Source organism: Salmo salar, chromosome ssa23 (genome assembly GCF_905237065.1).
Source record: "Salmo salar chromosome ssa23, Ssal_v3.1, whole genome shotgun sequence".
Lineage (NCBI taxonomy): Eukaryota > Metazoa > Chordata > Actinopteri > Salmoniformes > Salmonidae > Salmo > Salmo salar.
In genome coordinates, this window is record NC_059464.1 from 12,147,702 (window position 1) to 12,170,198 (window position 22,497).

Below are 22,497 nucleotides of genomic sequence, written 5' to 3' on the forward strand. Positions count from 1 at the left end.
GGTATGCCCTGGCTTACAATTGTTAGATGTTATTGTGAGAGTTTTGTAATACCTGACACTTCACCACAAGTGGAAGTTAGAAAATACAAAGTTAGATTGGATTTTTGGGACCGTTACACAATTAGCTAGGCGACACAGGTATTCTGTAGGTAGTTTTGCATATCTGGATAGACAAAAAAGCATCTATACCACCATTATTGCAGTAGGTGAAATTCTCGTGTGGAGGCAACACCCTGCCCTAGGCCCATCGAATATACAATATTTTGATAATGGTATGGGTTTTCCTGTGTTTTTGGAAAGAGTCTAAAGTATAAACAGCGCTAAACGGTTTTCTTTGTCTACCACTCTGTGTGTGTGTGTGTGGAACAGGCACCATGGGAGCAAGGGACATGGTATTCCAGATCCCCCCCACGGGGGCCCTGAAGGTCATGGCAGATAAGTGGGGAAGGGACATTCTGGACCAGGTGCAATTATGGCATAGGGAAGGTGGTTTTCCATTGACAGGGACACTGAGTTTAACAATGTTAGACAAAGTCAGGGAGAGAGTGTATGGGTTAAATATAGAAAATGGGAAAGAGGCAGAAAGGCATGCATAAAGACAGGACAGGGACAGCCCCATCAGAATATGATAGTGCAGACTGAGGAGGAAGGGAAAACCGATAAAGACGAGACAGTGAGAAAGAACAAAAAGAGGATGAGAGATTCCCCCCCCCCCCCCAATCTACCCAGTGCTGCCAGCACCAGTTGCCGCAGCCGGGGGAGGGGCCAACTACCATCCAACTACACCCCGCCAACTACACCCATTAAAATGCAAATCATTTTGTAACATTTTTGACATGCGTTTTTCTGGATTTTTTTGTTGTTATTCTGTCTCTCACTGTTCAAATAAACCTACCATTAAAATTATAGACTGATAATTTCCTTGTCAGTGGGCAAACGTACAAAATCAGCAGGGGATCAAATACTTTTTTCCCTCACTCTAGATGCTCTACATGTTTGCACCGCATGTGTCCCTGGCAAAATCATGCAGAGTTGAGTGGGAGGATACTGGGGTTTGGATAAAGGGCCTGGTCAATGCTGTCAATTGGGAAATGGGTTCAGATGGGTCAACTTATTCACCCAGTACACAGACATATTGTTACCCCCTCAACTGGGACACAGCATTTGTGAGGGGTGTGCATGGACTTGATCAGCCCTCCTTTGTCACCAATATCATCCTTTTGAGTGAGGACTCGCACCTTGAGGGTCCCCGATTTTATTGTTTTTATTTTACCTTTATTTAACCAGATAGGTTAGTTGAGAACAAGTTCTCATTTACAACTGCGACCTGGCCAAGATAAAGCACAGCAGTTCGACACATACAACAGAGTTACACATGGAATAAACAAACATACAGTCAATAATACAGTAGGGGGAAAAAAGTCTATACACAGTCTGTGCAAATGTGGTAAGATAAGGGAGGTAAGGAAATAAATAGGCCATGGTGGCGAAGAATTTACAATATAACAATTAAACACTGGATGAATGTGCATGTAGAGATACTGGGGTGCAAAGGAGCAAGATAAATAAATAAATACAGTATGGGATAAGGAATTTGGAGTGGCTGTTTACAGATGGGCTATGTACAGGTGCAGTGATCTGTGAGCTGCTTTGATAGCTGGTGCTTAAAGCTAGTGAGGAAGATATGAGTCTCCAGCTTCAGAGATTTTTGCAGTTGGTTCCAGTCATTGGCAACAGAGAACTGGAAGGAAAGGCGGCCAAAGGGGGAATTGGCTTTGGGGGTGACCAGTGAGATATACCTGCTGGAGTGCGTGCTATGGGTGGGTGCTGCTATGGTGACCAGTGAGCTGAGAAGGCAGGGCTTTACCTAGCAGAGACTTGTAGATGACCTGGAGCCAGCGGGTTTGGCGACGAGTATGAAGCGAGGGCCAGCCAATGAGAGCATACAGGTCGCAGTGGTGGGTAGTATATGGGGCTTTGGTGACAAAACGGATGGCACTGTGATAGCCTCCAACACTCTACTCAACAAATTGGATGCAGTCTATTTTATAAATGACATCCCCGAAGTCGAGGATCGGTAGGATGGTCAGTTTTACGAGGGTATGTTTGGCAGCATGAGTGAAGGATGCTTTGCTGCGAAATAGGAAGCCGATTCTAGATTTAATTTGGGATTGGAGATGTTTGATGTGAGTCTGGAAGGAGAGTTTACAGTCTAACCAGACACCTAGGTATTTGTAGTTGTCCACATATTCTAAGTCAGAACCGTCCAGGGTAGTGATGTTGGACGGGCGGACAGGTGCTGGCAGTGATCGGTTGAAGAGCATGCATTTAGTTTTACTGCATTTAAGAGCAGTTGGAGTCCACGGAAGGAGAGTTGTATGGCATTGAAGCTCGTCTGGAGGTTAGTTAACACATTGTCCAAAGAAGGGCCAGAAGTATACAGAATGGTGTCGTCTGCGTAGAGGTGGATCAGAGAATCACCAGCAGCAAGAGTGATATCATTGATGTATACAGAGAAGAGAGTCGGCCCGAGAATTGAACCCTGTGGCACCCCCATAAAGACTGCCAGAGGCCTGGAGAACAGGCCCTCCGATTTGACACACCGAACTCTGTCTGAGAAGTAGTTGGTGAACCAGGCGAGGCAGTCATTTGAGAAATCAAGGCTGTTCAGTCTGCCGATAAGAATACGGTGATTGACAGAGTCGAAAGCCTTGGCCAAGTCGATGAAGATGGCTGCACAGTAATGTCTCTTATCGATGGAGGTTATGATATCGTTTAGGACCTTGAGCATGGCTGAGGTGCACCCTTGACCAGCTCTGCAACCGGATTGCATAGCGGGGAAGGTATGGTGGGATTCGAAATGGTCGGAAATCTGTTTGTTAACTTGGCTATCAAAGACCTTAGAAAAGGCAGTGTAGGATAGATATAGGTCTGTAGCAGTTTGGGTCTAGAGTGTCTCCCCCTTTGAAGGGGGGATGATTGCGGCAGCTTTCCAATCATTGGGAATCTCAGACGATACGAAAGAGAGGTTGAACAGGCTAGTAATAGGGGTTGCAACAATTTTGGCAGATAATTTTAGAAAGAGAGGGTCCAGATTGTCTAGCCTGGTTGATTTGTACAGGTCCAGATTTTGGAGCTCTTTCAGAACATCAGCTATCTGGATTTGGGTGAAGGAGAGATGGGGGAGGCTTGGGCGAGTTGCTGTGGGGAGTGCAGAGCTGTTGACTGGGGTAGGGGTAGCCAGGTGGAAAGCATGGCCAGCAGTAGAAAAATGCTCATTGAAATTCTCAATTATCGTGGATTTTTCGGTGGTGACAGTGTTTCCTAGTCTCAGTGTAGTGGGCAGCTGGGAGGAGGTCCTCTTATTCTCCATGGACTTTACAGTGTCCCAGAACTTTTTTGAGTTTGTGCTACAGGATGCAAATTTCTGCTTGAAAAAGCTAGCCTTAGCTTCCCTAACTGCCTGTGTATATTGGTTCCTAACTTCCCTGAAAAGTTGCATATCACGGGGCCTATTCGATGTTAATGCAGAATGCCACAGGATGTTCTTGTGCTGGTCAAGGGCAGTCAGATCTGGAGAGAACCAAGGGCTGTATCTGTTCCTGGTTCTACATTTTTTGAAAGGGGCATGCTTATTTAAGATGGTGAGTGAGGCACTTTTAACCTCTATGGGCTAGGTGGGACGCTTACGTAACAGCCACTGGCAGCCTGTGGCGCGATTTTCAAAACGTTAAAAATCCTATTACTTCAATTTCTCAAACATATGACTATTTTACAGCTATTTAAAGACAAGACTCTCGTTAATCTAACCACACTGTCCGATTTCAAAAAGGCTTTACAACGAAAGCAAAACATTAGATTATGTCAGCAGAGTACCAAGCCAGAAATAATCAGACACCCATTTTTCAAGCCAGCATATAATGTCACCAAAACCCAGAAGACAGCTAAATGCAGCACTCACCTTTGATGATCTTCATCAGATGACAACCCTAGGACATTATGTTATACAATACATGCATGTTTTGTTCAATCAAGTTCATATTTATATCAAAAACCAGCTTTTGACATTAGCATGTGACGTTCAGAACTAGCATACCCCCGCAAACTTCCGGGGAATTCGCTAACATTTTACTAAATTACTCACGATAAACGTTCACAAAAAGCATAACAATTATTTTAAGAATTATAGATACAGACCTCCTCTATGCACTCGATATGTCCGATTTTAAAATAGCTTTTTGGTGAAAGCACATTTTGCAATATTCTAAGTACATAGCCCAGGCATCATGGGCTCGCTTATTTAGACACCCGGCAAGTTTAGCACTCACCATAATCATATTTACTATTATAAAAGTTTGATTACCTTTTGTTGTCTTCGTCAGAATGCACACCCAGGACTGCTACTTCAATAACAAATGTTGGTTTGGTCCAAAATAATCCATCGTTATATCCGAATAGCTGCGTTTTGTTCGTATGCGTTCCAGACACTATCCGAAATAGTAAAGAAGTGTCGCGCGCATGGCGCAATTCGTGACAATAAAATTCTAAATATTCCATTACCGTACTTCGAAGCATGTCAACCGCTGTTTAAAATCAATTTTTACGACATTTTTCTCGTGAGAAAGCGATAATATTCCGACAGGGAATCTCCTTTTCGGCAAACAGAGGAAAAAATCCCAAAGGCGGGGCGGTCGGGTCACGCGCCTAAGCCCAGTGTCCCTTGATCGGCCACTTGAGAAAGGCGATAATGTGTTTCAGCCTGGGGCTGGAATGACGACATTCTGTTTTTTCCCGGGCTCTGAGCGCCTATGGACGACGTGGGAAGTGTCACGTTAGAGCAGAGATCCTTAGTAAATGATAGAGATGGAAAAGAAGTTCAAGAAATGGTCAGACAGGCCACTTCCCGTAAAGGAATCTCTCAGGTTTTGACCTGCCATTTGAGTTCTGTTATACTCACAGACACCATTCAAACAGTTTTAGAAAATGTAGGGTGTTTTCTATCCATATGTAATAAGTATATGCATATTCTAGTTACTGGGTAGGAGTGGTAACCAGATTAAATCGGGTATGTTTTTTATCCAGCCGTGTCAATACTGCCCCCTAGCCCTAACAGGTTAAAGAATGACCAGGCATCCTCTACTGACGGGATGAGGTCAATATCCTTCCAGGATACCCGGGCCAGGTCAATTAGAAAGGCCTGCTCGCTGAAGTGTTTTTGGGAGTGCTTGACCGTGATGAGGGGTGGTCGTTTGACCGCAGACCCATTACGGATGCAGGCAATGAGGCAGTGATCGCTGAGATCTTGGTTGAAAACAGCAGAGGAGTATTTAGAGGGCAAGTTGGTTTGGATGATATCTCTGAGGGTGCCCGTGTTTACGGATTTGGGGTTATTTCTGGTGGGTTCATTGTTCATTTGTGTGAGATTGAGGGCACCAAGCTTAGATTGTAGGATGGCCGGGGTGTTAAACATGTCCAAGTTTAGGTCACCTTGCAGCATGAGCTCTGAAGATAGATGGGGGGCAATCAGTTCACATATGGTGTCCAGAGCACAGCTGGGGGCAGAGGGTGGTCTATAGCAAGCGGCAACGGTGAGAGACTTGTTTCTGGAAAGGTGGATTTTTAAAAGTAGAAGCTCGAACTGCTTGGGCACAGACCTGGATAGTGAGACAGAACTCTGCAGGCTCTCTCTGCAGTAGATTGCAACACCGCCCCCTTTGGCAATTCTATCTATCTTGTCGGAAAACGTTATAGTTAGGAATGGACATTTCTGGGTTTTTGGTGGTCTTCCTGAGCCAGGATTCAGAGCCGGCCAGGACAACTGGGTTGGCAGAGTGTACTAGGGCAGTGAATAAAACAAACTTAGGGAGGAGGCTTCTAATGTTAACCTCTCTAGGGTATGTAATCGTCCCACCTACTCAACAGCCAGTGGAATCGAGTGGCGCGATATTCAAATACCTTCAAAATGCTATTACTTCAATTTCTCAAACATATGACTATTTTACACCATTTTAAAGACAAGACTCTCCTTTATCTAACCACACTGTCCGATTTCAAAAAGGCTTTACAACGAAAGCAAAACATTAGATTATGTCAGGAGAGTACCCAGCCAGAAATAATCACACACCCATTTTTCAAGCTAGCATATAATGTCACAAAAACCAAAACCACAGCTAAATGCAGCACTAACCTTTGATGATCTTCATCAGATGACACTCCTAGGACATTATGTTATACAATACATACATGTTTTGTTCAATGAAGTTCATATTTATATCAAAAACCAGCTTTTTACATTAGCATGTGACGTTCAGAACTAGCAAACATACCGCAAACTTCCGGTGAATTTACTAAATTACTCACGATAAACGTTCACAAAAAACATAAAATAATTGTTAAGAATTATAGATACAGAACTCCTTTATGTAATCGCGGTGTCAGATTTTAAAATAGCTTTTCGGCAAAAGCACATTTTGCAATATTCTGAGTAGATAGCTCGCCATCACGGGTTAGCTAATTTGACACCCACCAAGTTTGGCACTCACCAAACTCAGATTTACTATAAGAAAAATTGGATTACCTTTGCTGTTCTTCGTCAGAATGCACTCCCAGGACTTCTACTTCATCCACAAATGTTGTTTTGGTTCAAAATAATCCATAGTTATGTTCAAATATCCTCTGTTTTGTTCTTGCGTTCAAGACACTATCCGAACGGTGACGCACGGACGCATGTCGTGACAAAAAATTTAAAAATATTCCATTACCGTACTTCGAAGCATGTCAAACGCTGTTTAAAATCAATTTTTATGCAATTTTTCTCGTAAAATAGCAATAATATTCGGACCGGGAGACGTCTTTTTCGTTCAAAGACTGAAAATGTAAAATGGCCTCTTCACGTGCACGCGCGCCCCAGTCTCATTGTTCTCAGATCGACCACTATCCAAATGCACTACTGTTTTTCAGCCTGGGACTGCAAAGTCATCATTCAATGTTCTGGCGCCTTCTGAGAGCCTATGGGAGCCTTAGAAAGTGTCACGTTAGAGCAGAGATCCTCTGTTTTCAATAAAGAGAGTATAGAAGGCCAAGAAATGGTCAGAGAGGGCACTTCCTGTACAGAATCTTCTCAGGTTTTGGCCTGCCATATGAGTTCTGTTATACTCACAGACACCATTCAAACAGTTTTAAAAACTTTAGGGTGTTTTCTATCCAAATCAAACAATTATATGCATATTCTAGTTTCTGGGCAGTAGTAATAACCGGATTAAATCAGGTACGTTTTTTATCCGGATGTGAAAATACTGCCCCCTACCCTAGAGAGGTTAACATGCATGAAACCAAGGCTATTACGGTTACAGAAGTCAACAAATGATAGCGCCTGGGGAATGGGAGTGGCACTGCAGGGCCTGGATTCACCTCCACATCACCAGAGGAACAGAAGAGGAGTAGGATGATGGTACGGCTAGGCACTGCAGGGCCTGGATTCACCTCCACATCACCAGAGGAACAGAAGAGGAGTAGGATGATGGTACGGCTAAAGGCTAGAAGAACTGATCGCCTAGTACGTTCCGAACAGAGAGTAAAAGGAGCAGATTTCTGGGTATGGTAGAAAATATTCAAGGCATAATGTACAGACAAAAGGTATGGTAGGATGTGAGTACAGTGAGGGTAAACCTGTGCATAGAGTGATGATGAAAGAGATAGTCTCTAGAAATATCATTTAAGCCAGGTGATGTCACCGCATGTGTGGTAGGTGGAACTAATGTGTTAAATAAGGCGTATTGAGCAGGGCTAGAGGCTCTACAGTGAAATAAGGCAATAATTACTAACCAAAACAGCAATGAACAAGGCATATTGACGTTAGCAACAGGCATGCGTAGCCGAGTGAACATAGGAGTCCAGTGAGTGGCTTCCGGCTGCTAGCCGCCAGGGCTAGCAAAAGGGCCTTGGAGGGATGTTGCGATGGAAGAAAGTCTGTTGTGGCCCCCTCGTGCTATTACGTCGGCAGACGGATCAGCAGGGTATTGTGTGGTAAACCAGGCCAATTGGCAAAATAAAGAAAAAAAAGTGTAGTGGCCAAAGAATTTGTCCGATGGGCTCTGGATAGCTAGCAGTCTGTGGCTAATATGTTAGCGGATGGGCATTCAGTGGAGAACACGACGGCGGAGCCAGTTGAGAGAAACCCCCTCGGGCGAAACACGTCGGTGGTCCACTCGTGATGGGTCGGCGGGGGTCCAAAATAGGTATAGTAGCCCAAGGAGTGGCTGATGGACCTCTTTGGCTCGCCGGGAGTTGGGCCTAGCAAGACTAGCGCCAGGCTAATTGGTTCTTGCTTCGGGACAGAGACATTAGCCAGGAGTGGCCATTCGGATAGCAGCTAGCTAGCTGCGATGATCCAGGTGAAAAAAAGGTCGGAGCTTGCGGTAGGAATCCGGAGATATGGAGAAAAATAAGTCAGATTTTCTCTGGTTTGGGTTGCGCTGTGCAGACTGGCGAGAGTTGTCCGTGCTAGAGGTAGCTGATGACCGCTAGCAGTGGCTAGCTGACTACTAGCTAGTAGCTAGTTAATAGTCGGAGTTCCGGTTCAGAAGACGGATCAGTAGGGTTCCGTGTGGTAAAACTAGGTATAGTGGCCAAAGAATTTGTCCGATGGGCCTCTTAAGCTGACAGTCCGATGTGTTCTAGACAGTAGCGGGCCGCAGTTTGCTAGCAGCCAGTTAGCTGGTAGCAAGTTAGCTGGCTAGCTTTTGATGGGGGATCCGGATTCTTAAGTATAAAATAGCAGATCCGTACCACATTGGGTGAGGCGGCTTGCAGGAGAGTATATTCAGTCTGTAGATGGAAAGTGATATTAAAATATTTAAAAAATATATACGAAAAAAAAACCAAGGAAAAACGATGTTAACATGGGACAGGAAGGGACAAGACAATAACACACATCCGACTGCTATGCCATCTTGGAACACAGAGATTGCCTACGGGCAAGGGATAAGTATGATTTTGGCAGGATGAAGGGGGCTGTGCCCCTTGTAGTCACTCCCAAAGATACCAGGCACCCTTCTAGAGCACAGTATCCACTTAGTAAAGATGCTAATTGCAGGTATCACACATGAACATGCTCACTGTTAGAAAACAGAGCGTTAGTCCTGTGTCCATAGTCACCTTGCAAAACACCTATCTTGCAAGTAAGAAAGGCCTCGGGCATGAGCAAACACAGCATCACCTATGTGGTTCCCAATCCTACTACACTGTTGTCTGCAGTTCCAGCAAATTGGTTTTCAGTTATTGATTTGGCTAATGCGTTTTTTTAGCATCCCCGTGGCACCAGATTTTCAGTTCTGGTTTTCTTTTACGTTCCTTGGCAAGAGATTTACTTGGACCGATGGTCCCCATGGGGTACACGGACTCCCCCCGCAATTTTTTAAACCGCATTGGCACAATATTGAGGGTTTCCTTCCTCCGGAGGGGAGCACTCTAATACAGTACGTGGATGACTTATTGCTATGCTCTGAGACTCTCCAGTCCTGTGAAACTGACACAAGAGCTCCTTCAGAGAACAGCCAAAGTACCAAAAGAGAAGTTGCAACTAATCTCCCAAATGGTTCAATATATGGGTCATGATATCACTCCCAGCTGGGCACAGAGAGTGCAAGCCATTCTCTCTGTCTCACAGCCTGTTACCAAGCAACACATGATGTCACTGACTGGTATGGCAGGGTATTGTAGGGTGTGGCTGTCTGACTATGCTGAGGTTGTCCAGCCTCTCTCTGATCTCACTTATGGTCACAAAATGGCTATGAATGATAAGATAAAGTGGACCCCTGAGGGTTTGACGGCCCTGACAAAACAAACAACTTATGACTACTTCCCCATGCTTGGGGCTCCCTAACCACTCTAAACCATTTAATCTGTGTGTGAGAAAAATGGTTTGGGGTCTTCTGTTTTGACACAGGAACATGGAGGAAAGCAGAGACCAGTGGGTCACAATCCTAAACAATAGGACAGTGTGGCGAGAGGTTTGGTGTGTTGTTTAAAGGGCGGTGGCTGCTGCTACTGAAACTGTGTTAGCGTGTGCAGATATTGTGGCTATGTGCCAGTTAACTGTTCACGTCCTACATGCGGTCCATGCTCTTATTTCAAAGGCAAAGAGAGCACACCTGACTCCAGGGAGAATCAGAATGTGCTGCTTGCAATGTCTCATGTGACCCTGAAGAGGTGGACTGTGTCCAATCCAGCTACACTGTTGCCGACCCCTGAAGACGGAGAACCTCATGACTGCACATGAAGATGGTATCCAAACCAAGGTCAGATTTAACTGATGTACCAATACAGAATGCTGATTTGGAATAATTTGTGGATGGCTCAGCTCAGAGGTCTGACAAGGGAGAACCACTTGTGGCTTATGCTGTAACAGCATCTACCACACTTGAAAGTGCTAAATTACCCTCACACCTCAAGCTGCTAAGTTGTTTGCTCTTATGAGAGCTTGCATTTTGGCTAAAAGGACAAACTGTTACCATTTACACTGACAGTAGATATGCATTTGGCGTGGTACATGCTTTTGGAACCCTCTGGAAGCAGCGGGGTTCTCTCACGTCATCAGGTAAGACAATCTCACATTCGAAATCGGTTGACAACCTTTTAAAATTTGAGAAAATAATATTTCCCTTTATTTGGAATGGCAAACCAGATCAAGTTAAATGAGCATATTTATATAATATTATAAATAATATTTATATAATTAAAACTTTTAAATATTAAGGCATTAAGCCTCTCAAAGCCTAAATTGTATATACAGTTTAAGTCGGAAGTTTACATACACTTAGGTTGGAGTCAATAAAACTAGTTTTCAACCACTCCACAAATTTCTTGTTAACAAAGTATAGTTTTGGCAAGTCGGTTAGAACATCTACTTTGTGCATGACACAAGTCATTTTTCCAACAATTGTATCTCTTTACTGAAAAACTTGCTCACACACATACACACAGTCTAATTACTGGTGCTCACACTTACAAAACACACTCACAGTGTATCTCGGGAGCCTCTGCTGTCTCGTCGAAGTCGTCCTCTCGGTCCATCTCAGAGTATTTGTCCAAAGAGCGTTTGTGCACGAAGGAGAGCACCTCCTGTAGAATATCCATCTTCCTTAAGATCTTACACAGACCGTGTACTCTCATAGCTTCCTCATGTCTGATCAATGCACGACGCAGGTGGGCCTTACCTAGAGCACGCACGCACGCACAGACAAACAAACACACAGGAAAAGCTTTAGTAGGATCTCAAAGGCCATGCCAGCGCATCAAATATAGATACAGTTGAAGTCAGAAATTTACATAAACTAGTTTTAATGACTCCAACCTAAGTGTTTCAACCACTCCACAAATTTCTTGACAAACTATAGTTTTGGCAAGTTGGTTAGGACATCTACTTTGTGCATGACAAGTCATTTTTCCAACAATTGTTTACAGACAGATTATTTCACTTATAATTCACTGTATCACAAATCCAGTGGGTCAGAAGTTCACAAACACTATGATGACTGTGCCATTAAACAGCTTGGAAAATTCCAGAAAATGATGTCATGGCTTTAGAAGCTTCTGATAGGCTAATTGACATCATTTGAGTCAATTGGAGGTGTACCTGTGGACGCATTTCAAGGCCTACCTTCAAACTCAGTGCCTCTTTGATTGGCATCATGGGGAAATCAAAAGAAATCAGCCAAGACCTCAGAAAAAAATTGTAGACCTCCACAAGTCTGGTTCATCCTTGGAAGCAATTTCCAAACACCTGAAGGTACCACGTTCATCTGTACAAACAATAGTACACAAGTATAAACACTATGGGACCACGTAGCCGTCATACCGCTCAGGAAGGAGACGCGTTCTGTCTCCTAGAGATGAACGTACTTTGGTGCGAAAAGTGCGGATCAATCCCAGAACAACAGCAAAGGACCTTGTGAAGATGCTGGAGAAAACAGGTACAAAAGTATCTATAGCCACAGTAAAACGAGTCCTATATCGACATAATCTGAAAGGCCGCTCAGAAAGGAAGAAGCCCTGCTCCAAAACCGCCATAAAAAAGCCAGACTACGGTTTGCAACTGCACATGGGGACAAAGATCATACTTTTTGGAGAAATGTCCTATGGTCTGATGAAACAAAAATAGAACTGTTTGGCCATAATGACCATCGTTATGTTTGGAGGAAAAAGAGGGAGGCTTGCAAGCTGAAGAACACCATCCCAACCGTGAAGCACGGGGGTGGCAGCATCATGTTGTGGGGGTGCTTTGCTGCAGGAGGGACTGGTGCACTTCACAAAATAGATGGCATCATGAGGAAGGAAAATGATGTGGATATGTTGAAGCAACATCTCAAGACATCAGTCAGGAAGTTAAAGCTTGGTCGCAAATGGGTCTTCCAAATGGACAATGACCCCAAGCATACTTCCAAAGTTTTGGCAAAATGGCTTAAGGACAACAAAGTCAAGGTATTGGAGTGGCCATCACAAAGCCCTGACCTCAATCCCATAGATTTTTTTTTTTTTACAGAACTGAAAAAGCGAGTGCGAGCAAGGAGGCCTACAAACCTGACTCAGTTACACCAGCTCCGTCAGGAGGAATAGGCCAAAATTCACCCAATTTATTGTGGGAAGCTTGTGGAAGGCTACCCGAAACATTTTACCCAAGTTAAACCATTTAAAGGTAATGCTAGCAAATATTAATTGAGTGCATGTAAACTTCTGATCCACTGGGAATGTGATGAAATAAATAAAAGCTGAAATAAATCACAATACCATTATTCTGACATTTCACATTCTTAAAATAAAGTGGTGATCCTAAATGACCTAAAACAGGGAATTTTTACTAGGATTAAATGTCAGGAATGGTTAAAAATTGGGTTTAAATATATTTGGCTAAAGTGTATGTAAACTTCCGACTTCAACTGTATGTGTTTGTGTGTGTTGGTGAGTGCGTGCGTACATTCTCACCCAGTTTGCGTCTCTCCTCAGGGTCTCTGAGCACCTGGCTGAGTGGGGGTCCAGCAGGATTACTGACATGGAGCTGGAGGAGAGCCTTCTCTCCCTCTTCATCGCACTCTTCTTCATCAATGGACTCTACAGGACACAACACACACTGGCAGGTAGACACACATTTACAGGAATACACACACTCATACTAAAACACACACACAAACAGGACAATTTCCCAAACCACCACGATCGTCATTCCTGTCATCATCAATATCACTCAACTCAACACACACCCACACACTGCACGGTGGTACTTACGTGTGCGGTCACAGAGAGCGACAGCAGCATAGTAGTGTGAGAGAGCTCTGAAGTGTTCTGATTTCACCTGAACCATGGAGGCCCAGGAGAATGGGACATAGTCCTTCACTAGGGGCTGAGACATGGTCTGGAGCACCAAGCTATACACGTCTGATACCTATAGCGAGAGAGAGAGAGAGAAAAAGAGGGATGAAGAGAGACAGGAGAATGGAACATAGGCCTTCACTATGGGCTGAGACAGGGTCTGGAGCACCAAGTTATTGTAAAACATCAATTAAACAAAGTCTCAAATAGCCACCTGTCCCTTTTAATAGCCGGTCAACGGCACACATTTCAGCAAATAAACACTGTTTCAAATAAACTCTAGGTCTAAATTAATTATTTACGAGTTCACCATGAATTGCTTACAAGGTTTAATGTTTGATTTGTTACATTAAATAATTCAGTAATGACTCAAAAAAAAAGTCAATCATCCGTTTTTAAATCGCCAGTAAGAAACTGCTAGCCATTGACTGCTAACAGCTGAGAACTGCTAGCTGGCAAGCACAAAAACAGTAAACAACTTAGGGAGTATATACCCCTAGAAAATCAGATCGCCATCTAGTGGCAAAAGTAAGAACTGACAAAAATGCACAGTTAAAGAGGAGAATAATATTGTTCTGTCAAGGAAAAGTTTTATAAATAGAACAATATTATTCTCCTCTTTAACTGTGCATTCTCTCATATACATATATATGAGAGAGAGAGAGAAAGAGAGAGAGAGAAATGTGACAGTGTGCAAATCATAACAGTGCAGAAAAGTGAGAAATTTATTAAAATGCTGGAAGTGATGAATGCTGAAATTAAACAATTAACTATGCAAATCAGCAAAAGCTGTGCATTAAATAGACAAATAACTCAAATAGAAGCCTGTCTGTAATAAGTGCCTGTTGAGTTCAGTGATTTAAACAAACTATTAATTTAAGTTTTACAGTATATAGGTCTTATACCTACAGAGCGAGAGAAAGAGCGGGATGAAGAGAGAGAGAGAGAGTCAAGAGAATGGAACATAGTCCTTATCTGGTCTTGAGCACCAAGCTATAAAAACCTGATACCTACAGAGAGAGAGCGAAAGAAGACACAGGACAGGCTGTGCTAACTCTGCTCCCGGGGAAAGGTAGAGAAAGAGCTGGATTTCCTACTACACTGTGACAAATACTTAGACCTAAGATAATCTTTCTTTCTAAAAACAAACGAATTTGAAACTATAAAATTATTTAAAAAAATGTATTGGATGAAAAACCAAAATGTGTAGTTTGGGCAGACAAGGTCAGTATGTGGCCTCCTGCCACAACCAGAGGGCCAGTCAGTGAAAAGTACAATGCAACAATAGTATTTGCAATTTTGTTTTGTTTTGGCTTTCATACACTATACATACAAAAGCATGTGGACACCCCTTCAAATCAATGAATTCTGCTATTTCATCCACACCCGTTCCTGACAGGTGTATAAAAATCGAGCACACAACCATGCAATCTCCAGACAAACATTGGCAGTCGAATGGCCTTACTGAAGAGCTCAGTGAGTTTCAACGTGGCACTGTCATAGGATGCCACCTTTCCAACAAGTCAGTTCGTCAAATTTCTGCCCTGATAGAGCTGCCCAGGTCAACTGTAGGTGCTGTTATTGTGAAGTGGAAACATCTAGGAGCAACAACGGCTCAACCGCGATGTGGTAGGCCACACAAGCTCACATAACGGGACCGCAGAGTGCTGAAGCGCATAGTGTGTAAAAAGCATCTGTCATCAGTTGCAACACTCACTACCGAGTTCCAAAACGCCTCTGGAAGCAAAGTCAGCACAAGAACTGTTCGTCGGGAGCTTCGTGAAATTGCCTAAGATCACACAAGCCTAAGATCACCATACGCAATGCCAAGCATCAACTGGAGTGGTGTAAAGCTCGAGTAGGAATAATTGTCTGGGGCTGTTTTTCATGGTTCGGGCTAGGTCCCTTAGATCCAGTGAAGGGAAATCTTAATGCTACAGCATACAATGATATTCTAGACGATTCTGTGCTTCCAAGTTTGTGGCAACAGTTTGGGAAAGGCCCTTTCCTGTTTCATCATGACAAAGCCCCCGTGCACAAAGCGAGGTCCATACAGAAATAGTTTATCAAGATTGGTGTGAAAGAACTTGACTGACCTGCACAGAGCCCTGACCTCAACCCCATCAAGTTCCTTTGGGATGAATTGGAATGCCGACTGCGAGCCAGGTCTCATCGACCAACATCAGTGCCCGACCTCACTAATGCTCGTGGCTGAATGGAAGCAAGTCCCCGCAACAATGTTCCAACATCTAGTGGAAAGCCTTCCCAGAAGAGTGGAGGCTGTAATAGCAGCAAAGGGGGGACCAACTCCATATTAATGCCCATGATTTTGGAAAGAGAGATTCGCGAATAGGTGTCCACATACTTTCGGTCATGTAGTATACCATGCCATGTGGCTTTTCAGTCATGTAAAACTAGCCACCTACAATTACTTTTATTTAATGTTGTTCTCATTACTATTGTTGTTGCCATGTGAATAAAGTCTGAGAGTGAGAGAGTGAAACATAGTCCTTAACCAGGGTTTGGGACATGGTCTGGAGCACCAAGCTATACACATCTGTCACCTACACACACACGCATGTAGGCACACACAGACAGAGAGAGGGGGACAGAGAAAGAGAGTGAGGTGAACAGAAGAGAAGTCTTTAACAAGGGCACTGGATCAAGGTCATGAGCACCAGTGAAAAGAACATGTTGGCCATCTACACACACACACACACACTGGTCCCCTCACTCGTGCGGCCTCTTGAGCCACTTGTAGCTGGGAGGTGAAGTGTGTGTCCTGCGTGGTGAGTGTGACCTTTTCGAACACACACTCCTGCACTTGGGCGATCATCAGCCGGACCAGCATGCATAGCGACGGGCTGCTCATATCCAGACTGGGAGCGTTGGAAAAGTTCTCCTTCAGGAAGTTAAATGCACCTAGACACACCCAGATTTTATACACTTTTATAGTTTACAGTTTTATACAGAAAAATACTAAAAACGCAGAAAAAAAAATATTCATACAAAGAGAAGATGACAGTTGCATATGAAATGTATGATCTGCAGTTGTGTCTGAACTCCAACTGTGGTGTGTTAATGTGTAGAATCTCAGGCACTGGTATTTCCTCCCCAGGGCCCCTTGTGGTTGTGTTCCTGTAATAGTTTGTGTGTGCATGCCATGTTTGTGTGTGTGTGTGCGCGTGTTTAGGGCTACCTGCAGCCCTCTGGAAAGCGTCTATAGCCTTGTCTATGCCAGCTGCAGCAGAGCGGTCCTGTCTGGCTCCTATCTGTGTGTAGAGAGCTCCCACGTTGAAGAGCACACTTCCCTTCTCAAATGCCAACGCACGCTGGCATGACGGCACACCCGTCAGAGAGTCATACCTAGAGACAGTGGGGGGGACACGAGGGGGATAGAGAGAGACCGAGAGAGAGCGAAGGAGAGTGAGAAAGGGGTGTTTGGAGTAATTCTAAACTTAAAAAACAAGAGCGAAGATTGGTGAGAGAGACACAACTCCAAGGTTAGGAGTGACTAAGAAAATAAAGGTTGAGTGGGTGTGCCTTCAGAAAGTATTCATACCCCTTGACTTTTTCCACATTTTGTTGTGTTACAGCCTGAATTTAAAATAGATTACATTTAGATTTTGTGTCACTGGCCTTAACACGATACCCGATAATGTCAAAGAAGAATTATGCTTTTAGAATTATTATTTACAAATGAAAGGCTGAAATGTCTTGAGTCAATAAATATTCAACCCCTTTGTTATGGCAAGCCTAAATAAGTTCAGGAGTAAAAATGTGCTTAACAAGTCACATAAGTTCCAATGTCTCGCAAAGAAGGGCACCTATTGGTAGATAAAAAATAAAAAAGCAGAGACTGAATATCCCTTTTAGCGTGATGAAGTTATTCATTACAATTTGGATGGTGCATCATTCCGAACTCAGTTGCCGGAGAGGAAGGAAACCGCTCAGGGATTTCACCGAGGCCAATGGTGACTTTAAAACAGTTAGAGTTTAATGACTATGATAAGAGAAAACTGAGGATGGATCAAGATTGTAGTTACTCCACAATACTAACCTAAATTACAAAGTGAAAAAAAGGAAGCCTGTACAGAATAAAAATGTTTGTAATAAGGTACTCAAGTAAAACAAAAAAATGTGGCAAGGAAAATAACTTTATGTCCTGAATAAAAAGTGTCATGTTTGGGGCAAATCCAACGCAACATATAACATGGCTGCATCATGTTATGGGTATGCTTGTCATTGGCAAGGACCAGGGAGTATTTTAAGATAAAAAGGAAATGGAATAGAGCTAAGCACAGGCAAAATTCTAGAGGAAAACCTGGTTCAGTCTGCTTCCCAACAGACACTGGGAGACAAATTCACCTTTCAGCAGGACAATAACCTAAAACACAAGGCCAAAATATTCATTGGAGTTGCTTACCAAGACGACATTGAATGTTCCTGAGTGGCCTAGTGACAGTTTTGAATTAAAATTGCCTTGAAAATCTATGGCAAGACTTGAAAATGGCTGTCTAGCAATGATCACCAACCAACTTGTACAATCCAGGTGTGCAAAGCTCTTAGAGACATCCAGAAAGATGTGATTGTAACATGTACTGACTCAGGGGTGTGAATACTTATCTGAAATGAGACATTTCTGTATTTCATATTCAATAAATTAGCAAACTTTTCTAAAAACATGTTCTCACATTGTCATTATGGGGGTAGTGTGAGAAAATAATATATTTTATCAATAACAACAAAATGTGGAATAAGTCAAGGGTATGAATACTTTCTGAAGGCACTGTATGAGTCAAGGAGAGGGGGGAACACAGAAAGGTTTCTGTGTGTGCGTGTCCTTTCTGAAGGCCCTGTAAGTGAAGAGTTTGTGTGAGACTAAGAGTCTGACCAGTGGAAGTGGACTCCTAGTGTTCTGTGTGGGGGGAAGAACCTCTGGTCCAGATAGTACAGCTGGTTATAATACTCTATCAGGAGCTCCAAACCTGCCTCATTACGACTGGGGGTACGCATTGCCTGATGATTACACAGAGGCATATATTAGCACACACACACACACATATTTTAGAACACACACACACACACACACACACTCAATGCAACATATGATGACATGACTATATAACAATACATTTACAAGCTATGTCAACAACAACATTAATATGTGAACACATTTACCAACTAAAACATACTCTGTTTTGTGAATAAACAATTATCATATAATTTACACAGCCAGTGTATAAATGATATGATAGTCAGAATTATCAAACATTTAGCCGGCCAGTTTATATTGTTAGTGATATAGCTAAAGCCACTAGGTGGCAGTGCTTTCAAGAGCGGTTGACTTTTGTTCTAACCTGTCTGAGCTCCATAAACTCCTTAGTTTCCTTCTCAAACAGAGAGCTGTCCTCCCTGTAGTGCTCACAGATATATTCCTGAGAGAGAAGAGGAAAGGACAAGCTCAGTCACTTCGAGAGAGAGAGAGAAGAGGAAAGGACAAGCTCAGTCACTTCGAGAGAGAGAGAGAAGAGGAAAGGACAAGCTCAGTCACTTCGAGAGAGAGAGAGAGAGAGAGAGAGAGAGATCGAGAGAGAGATTTTTTTTCCTCACCTTGAGGGGAACAGTGAGGTCCACTTCCTTTGTCTCCTTCAGACCCAGTGGGATCATGGGAACATTGATGGCTTCACTGAAGGACAGAGAAGAGAGATCAACATGTGTGTGAAATGACATATCACATACCTCCACAGACAAACCCAAATCTACCTCCCCCACACCATCCCTATTATGACAGTAACCATATTGGTCAGTAGCCCCTCAACCCTCCAACCCCCCCTGCCTGGTAATTACAGTTTTTATAATTACTTTGGTACTATTTTCACGACTATGTGGTGATATTTTTTTTACTCATATTACAATACTCAAAACTGGTAATACTTGTAACTGGTACGGAGCCGGGGGGGTGATTGTCAGGGCTCTGTGCAGACAAGTCAAGTTCTTCCACAGATCTCAACAAACCATTTCTGTAAGGACCTCGCTTTGTGCAAGGGGGTATTGTCCTGCTAAAACAGGAAAGGGCCTTCTCCAAAATGTTGCCACAAAGTTGGAAGTACAGAATCGTCTAGAGTGTTATTGTATGCTGTAGCATAAAGATTTCCCTTCACTGGAACTAAGGGGCCAATCCCGAACCATGAAAAACAGCCCCAGACTATTACTCCTCCTCCAGCAAACTTTACAGTTGGCACTATGCATTGGGGCAGTTAGCATTCTCCTAGCATCTACAAAACCCAGATTCGTCGGGCAGACTGCCAGATAGTGAAGCATAATTCATCACTTCAGAGAACGCGTTTCTACTGCTCCAGAGTCCAATGGCGGAGAGCTTTACACCACCCCAGAAGACGCTTGGCCTTGCGCATGCTGATCTTAGGCTTGTCTGTGGCTGCTCGGCCATGGAAACCCATTTCATTAAGCTTCCGACGAACAGTTCTTGTGCTGACGTTGCTTCCAGAGGCAGTTTGAAACTTGGTAGTGAGTGTTGCAACCGAGGGCAGATGATTTTTACGCGCTTCAGCACACAGCGGCCCCGTTATGTGAGCTTGTGTGGCCTACCAGTTTACAGCGGAGCCGTTGTTCCTCCTAGACATTTCCACTTCACAATAACAGCCCTTACAGTTGACCGGGACAACCCTAGCAGGGCAGACATTTGACAAACTGACTTTTTGGAAAGGTGGCATCCTATGACGGTCCCACTTTGAAAGTCACTGAGCTCTTCAGTAAGGCCATTCTACTGCTAATGTTTGTCTATGGATATTGCATGGCTGTGTGCTCGATTTTATACACTTGTCAGCAACGCGTGTGGATGAAATAGCCGAATCCACAAATTTGAAGGGGTGTCCACATACTTTTGTATATATTGTACTTTGAAGAACTAGTCAAATTATTTCATCAGACAGCTCTGCAGCATACTTAGGCAGGGTAGCCTAGCTAAATAGCATGACTAAAAAGACAGTACAGTATGGTGAGCACAGATAACATTGTCTGGCTGGCTAGCTGCTACTGCCTCAGCAGAGATGCGATGACTTAAAATAAAGTCAACTCTACACAATTGAAATATTGTATTATTTCATAGTAATTTCCCATTTTTCTATTGGGGTTTTCAAAACGTGGACCTGACAGAGACAATTGAATAATTTTCAATGGTTTAGCAATCGAATGTCCACTATTTTTGGCTTTGGAATTTCCATTAAAAAGCACTAAAATAATTTGAATGTACATTTTTCATAATGCATTTAAATTTTTATTTTTATCGAAACTGAAAACCATGGTTGTTTTTTTACTAATGGAACTGAACCGGCCTCAAAAAAAACGTTTAATTGTGCATACATTTTGTTTGTAGACATCTTTCATCACAAAACCATTGATCAAAAATATAAGTTTACTGTGAAATATGAGTACATTGCTTTAAATCACCAAAACACAACATAAATTACATCTTCTCAATTTAGTTATTCTAAGAAACCGTTAATCCTATAGCAAAACATTTAAGATGCATGTTTAAAAATTGCGCTGTGAATGTATTATGCTATAGTACTGTAAATTACAGTACATTACGCTGTTTTCACATTAGGCAATAACAGTGCTGTGTTCGAGACCCCCTAAAGCGAGACCAATTCAAGACCAAGAGCGGGACGAGAGAGTCCAAGACCAGAAAAATGCAAGTCCAATTCAATACCATGATTGTAATTTTGTCAATTTGCCACCATAATAAGAGTTCAAAATATCCTGTATTTCGGTGTTCATATTTCAGAGGAGCATATGGATTCTTTAGACATTCAGAATGATGAAAAAAAAATGCATGCAGAGGGCAAATAGAGCCACTCTACAAATTATTACCAACCAAAACAGTGGGGAACAATGCGGGCATTCTATGCCTTCAGAGAAGGGCTAAGGAATTATAATAATTCTAAATATATTCATATTTTCAATGATAGTGATTTAATCACTTCAGTTTTTGTTGGAAAGGAAAGAGTTAATGCTGCAGAGAAAATAAATATCCAATCAGGATTTTTCTTTGGTGGTCTCTGGGGAGATAAATCTAGCTAGCCAAGTCAGCCATTGGCTAGGCCATCAGAAGCTAGATTGGCCTCTGCCATTCAACTATATTAGGGAAAACAATTTGGAGTGACAGTGGAATCAACCAATCACATTTTGACTTGTAATAAGTGGGACCGTTTTTACAAAAACCTCTGCCTTCTAGAAGGCCAACAGGTCACTGCAATAACTTTTGTTTTAGGCTCATTTGCAACAGGTGTTATCAAAGAGGATGTTGTTGCTAAATTTGTTAGTGTCTCCCTTTTAAAGAATAACTTTCAACAAGAAGTTTCAAATGATCTGGTGAGTGGAACTGTGTTTTTTATTGCAGCTCGCTTGCTGTTGTTGTTAGATATCTCTTTCAAAATAACTGAAACAGTGTTGCATTTAAACTTTAGATCACCGGTTACTTTGTGTGCTAAATGTGAAATGTTTTTTGCAATGACAAGTAATAATTGTACATTTCAATTTGGAAATGCTTAGCCTAATGGTTGTGTTTTTGTATTCATATGATTGGGACTTACTGACTTATTATGTCCAAGTGAATGGATTGCTTATCCTTTAACATCATGCTGTGTGTGACTGCTGTCTTTCAAATCGGCCCTATGCAGTGGTGTCTGGAGAAGTGAGTATACTCACATTTTGCCGAAAATTCACAAATGGCCGCCTGAAGGAAAGGCGTTTGAGTTTTCCTATAGATTTTCACTCTCAAAATCACTTGATTTAAAAAAAAAAAAATGTAATAGATGATGTTCTAAACACAACAATGCTTGAACCACAGATCATTTTTAAGGTTTTGGAAAAATATACATTTTCATGGAGGGTGTTGTCCTTTAATTCAAATGAGCAAAACAAATGCCCTCCCCATTGATACAAATCAGCATGATATCATTCTGTCAGCAAACATTTAATTGGGAAAGCCTTTAGAAAATGTTCACGCAAACAGTGCATGATGACTGCGCTTCGCAAATCGCCTACTAACCAAGACTTCAGACAACTTTTTCAATACCTGGTTTGCATACCCATTGTTTTCTTAGTTAG

At 42.7% G+C, this 22,497-nt stretch overlaps 1 protein-coding gene across 2 annotated transcripts in view; it reads right to left on the minus strand.

Moving 5' to 3' along the window:
* The window catches only part of LOC106584065 (rhophilin-1), a 62,930-nt gene that overhangs the window by 17,404 nt on the left and 23,029 nt on the right, over window positions 1-22,497 (minus strand). For both annotated transcript variants that reach the window (XM_014168898.2, XM_045706117.1), the window contains 8 exons: window positions 18,979-19,054; window positions 18,726-18,803; window positions 18,260-18,384; window positions 16,565-16,731; window positions 16,100-16,287; window positions 13,282-13,438; window positions 12,982-13,107; window positions 11,022-11,216 (listed from right to left, as the gene is read on the minus strand). In XM_014168898.2, coding sequence (XP_014024373.2) covers window positions 11,022-11,216; window positions 12,982-13,107; window positions 13,282-13,438; window positions 16,100-16,287; window positions 16,565-16,731; window positions 18,260-18,384; window positions 18,726-18,803; window positions 18,979-19,054 — 1,112 coding nt within the window. The remainder of the gene's footprint in view (window positions 1-11,021; window positions 11,217-12,981; window positions 13,108-13,281; window positions 13,439-16,099; window positions 16,288-16,564; window positions 16,732-18,259; window positions 18,385-18,725; window positions 18,804-18,978; window positions 19,055-22,497) is intronic.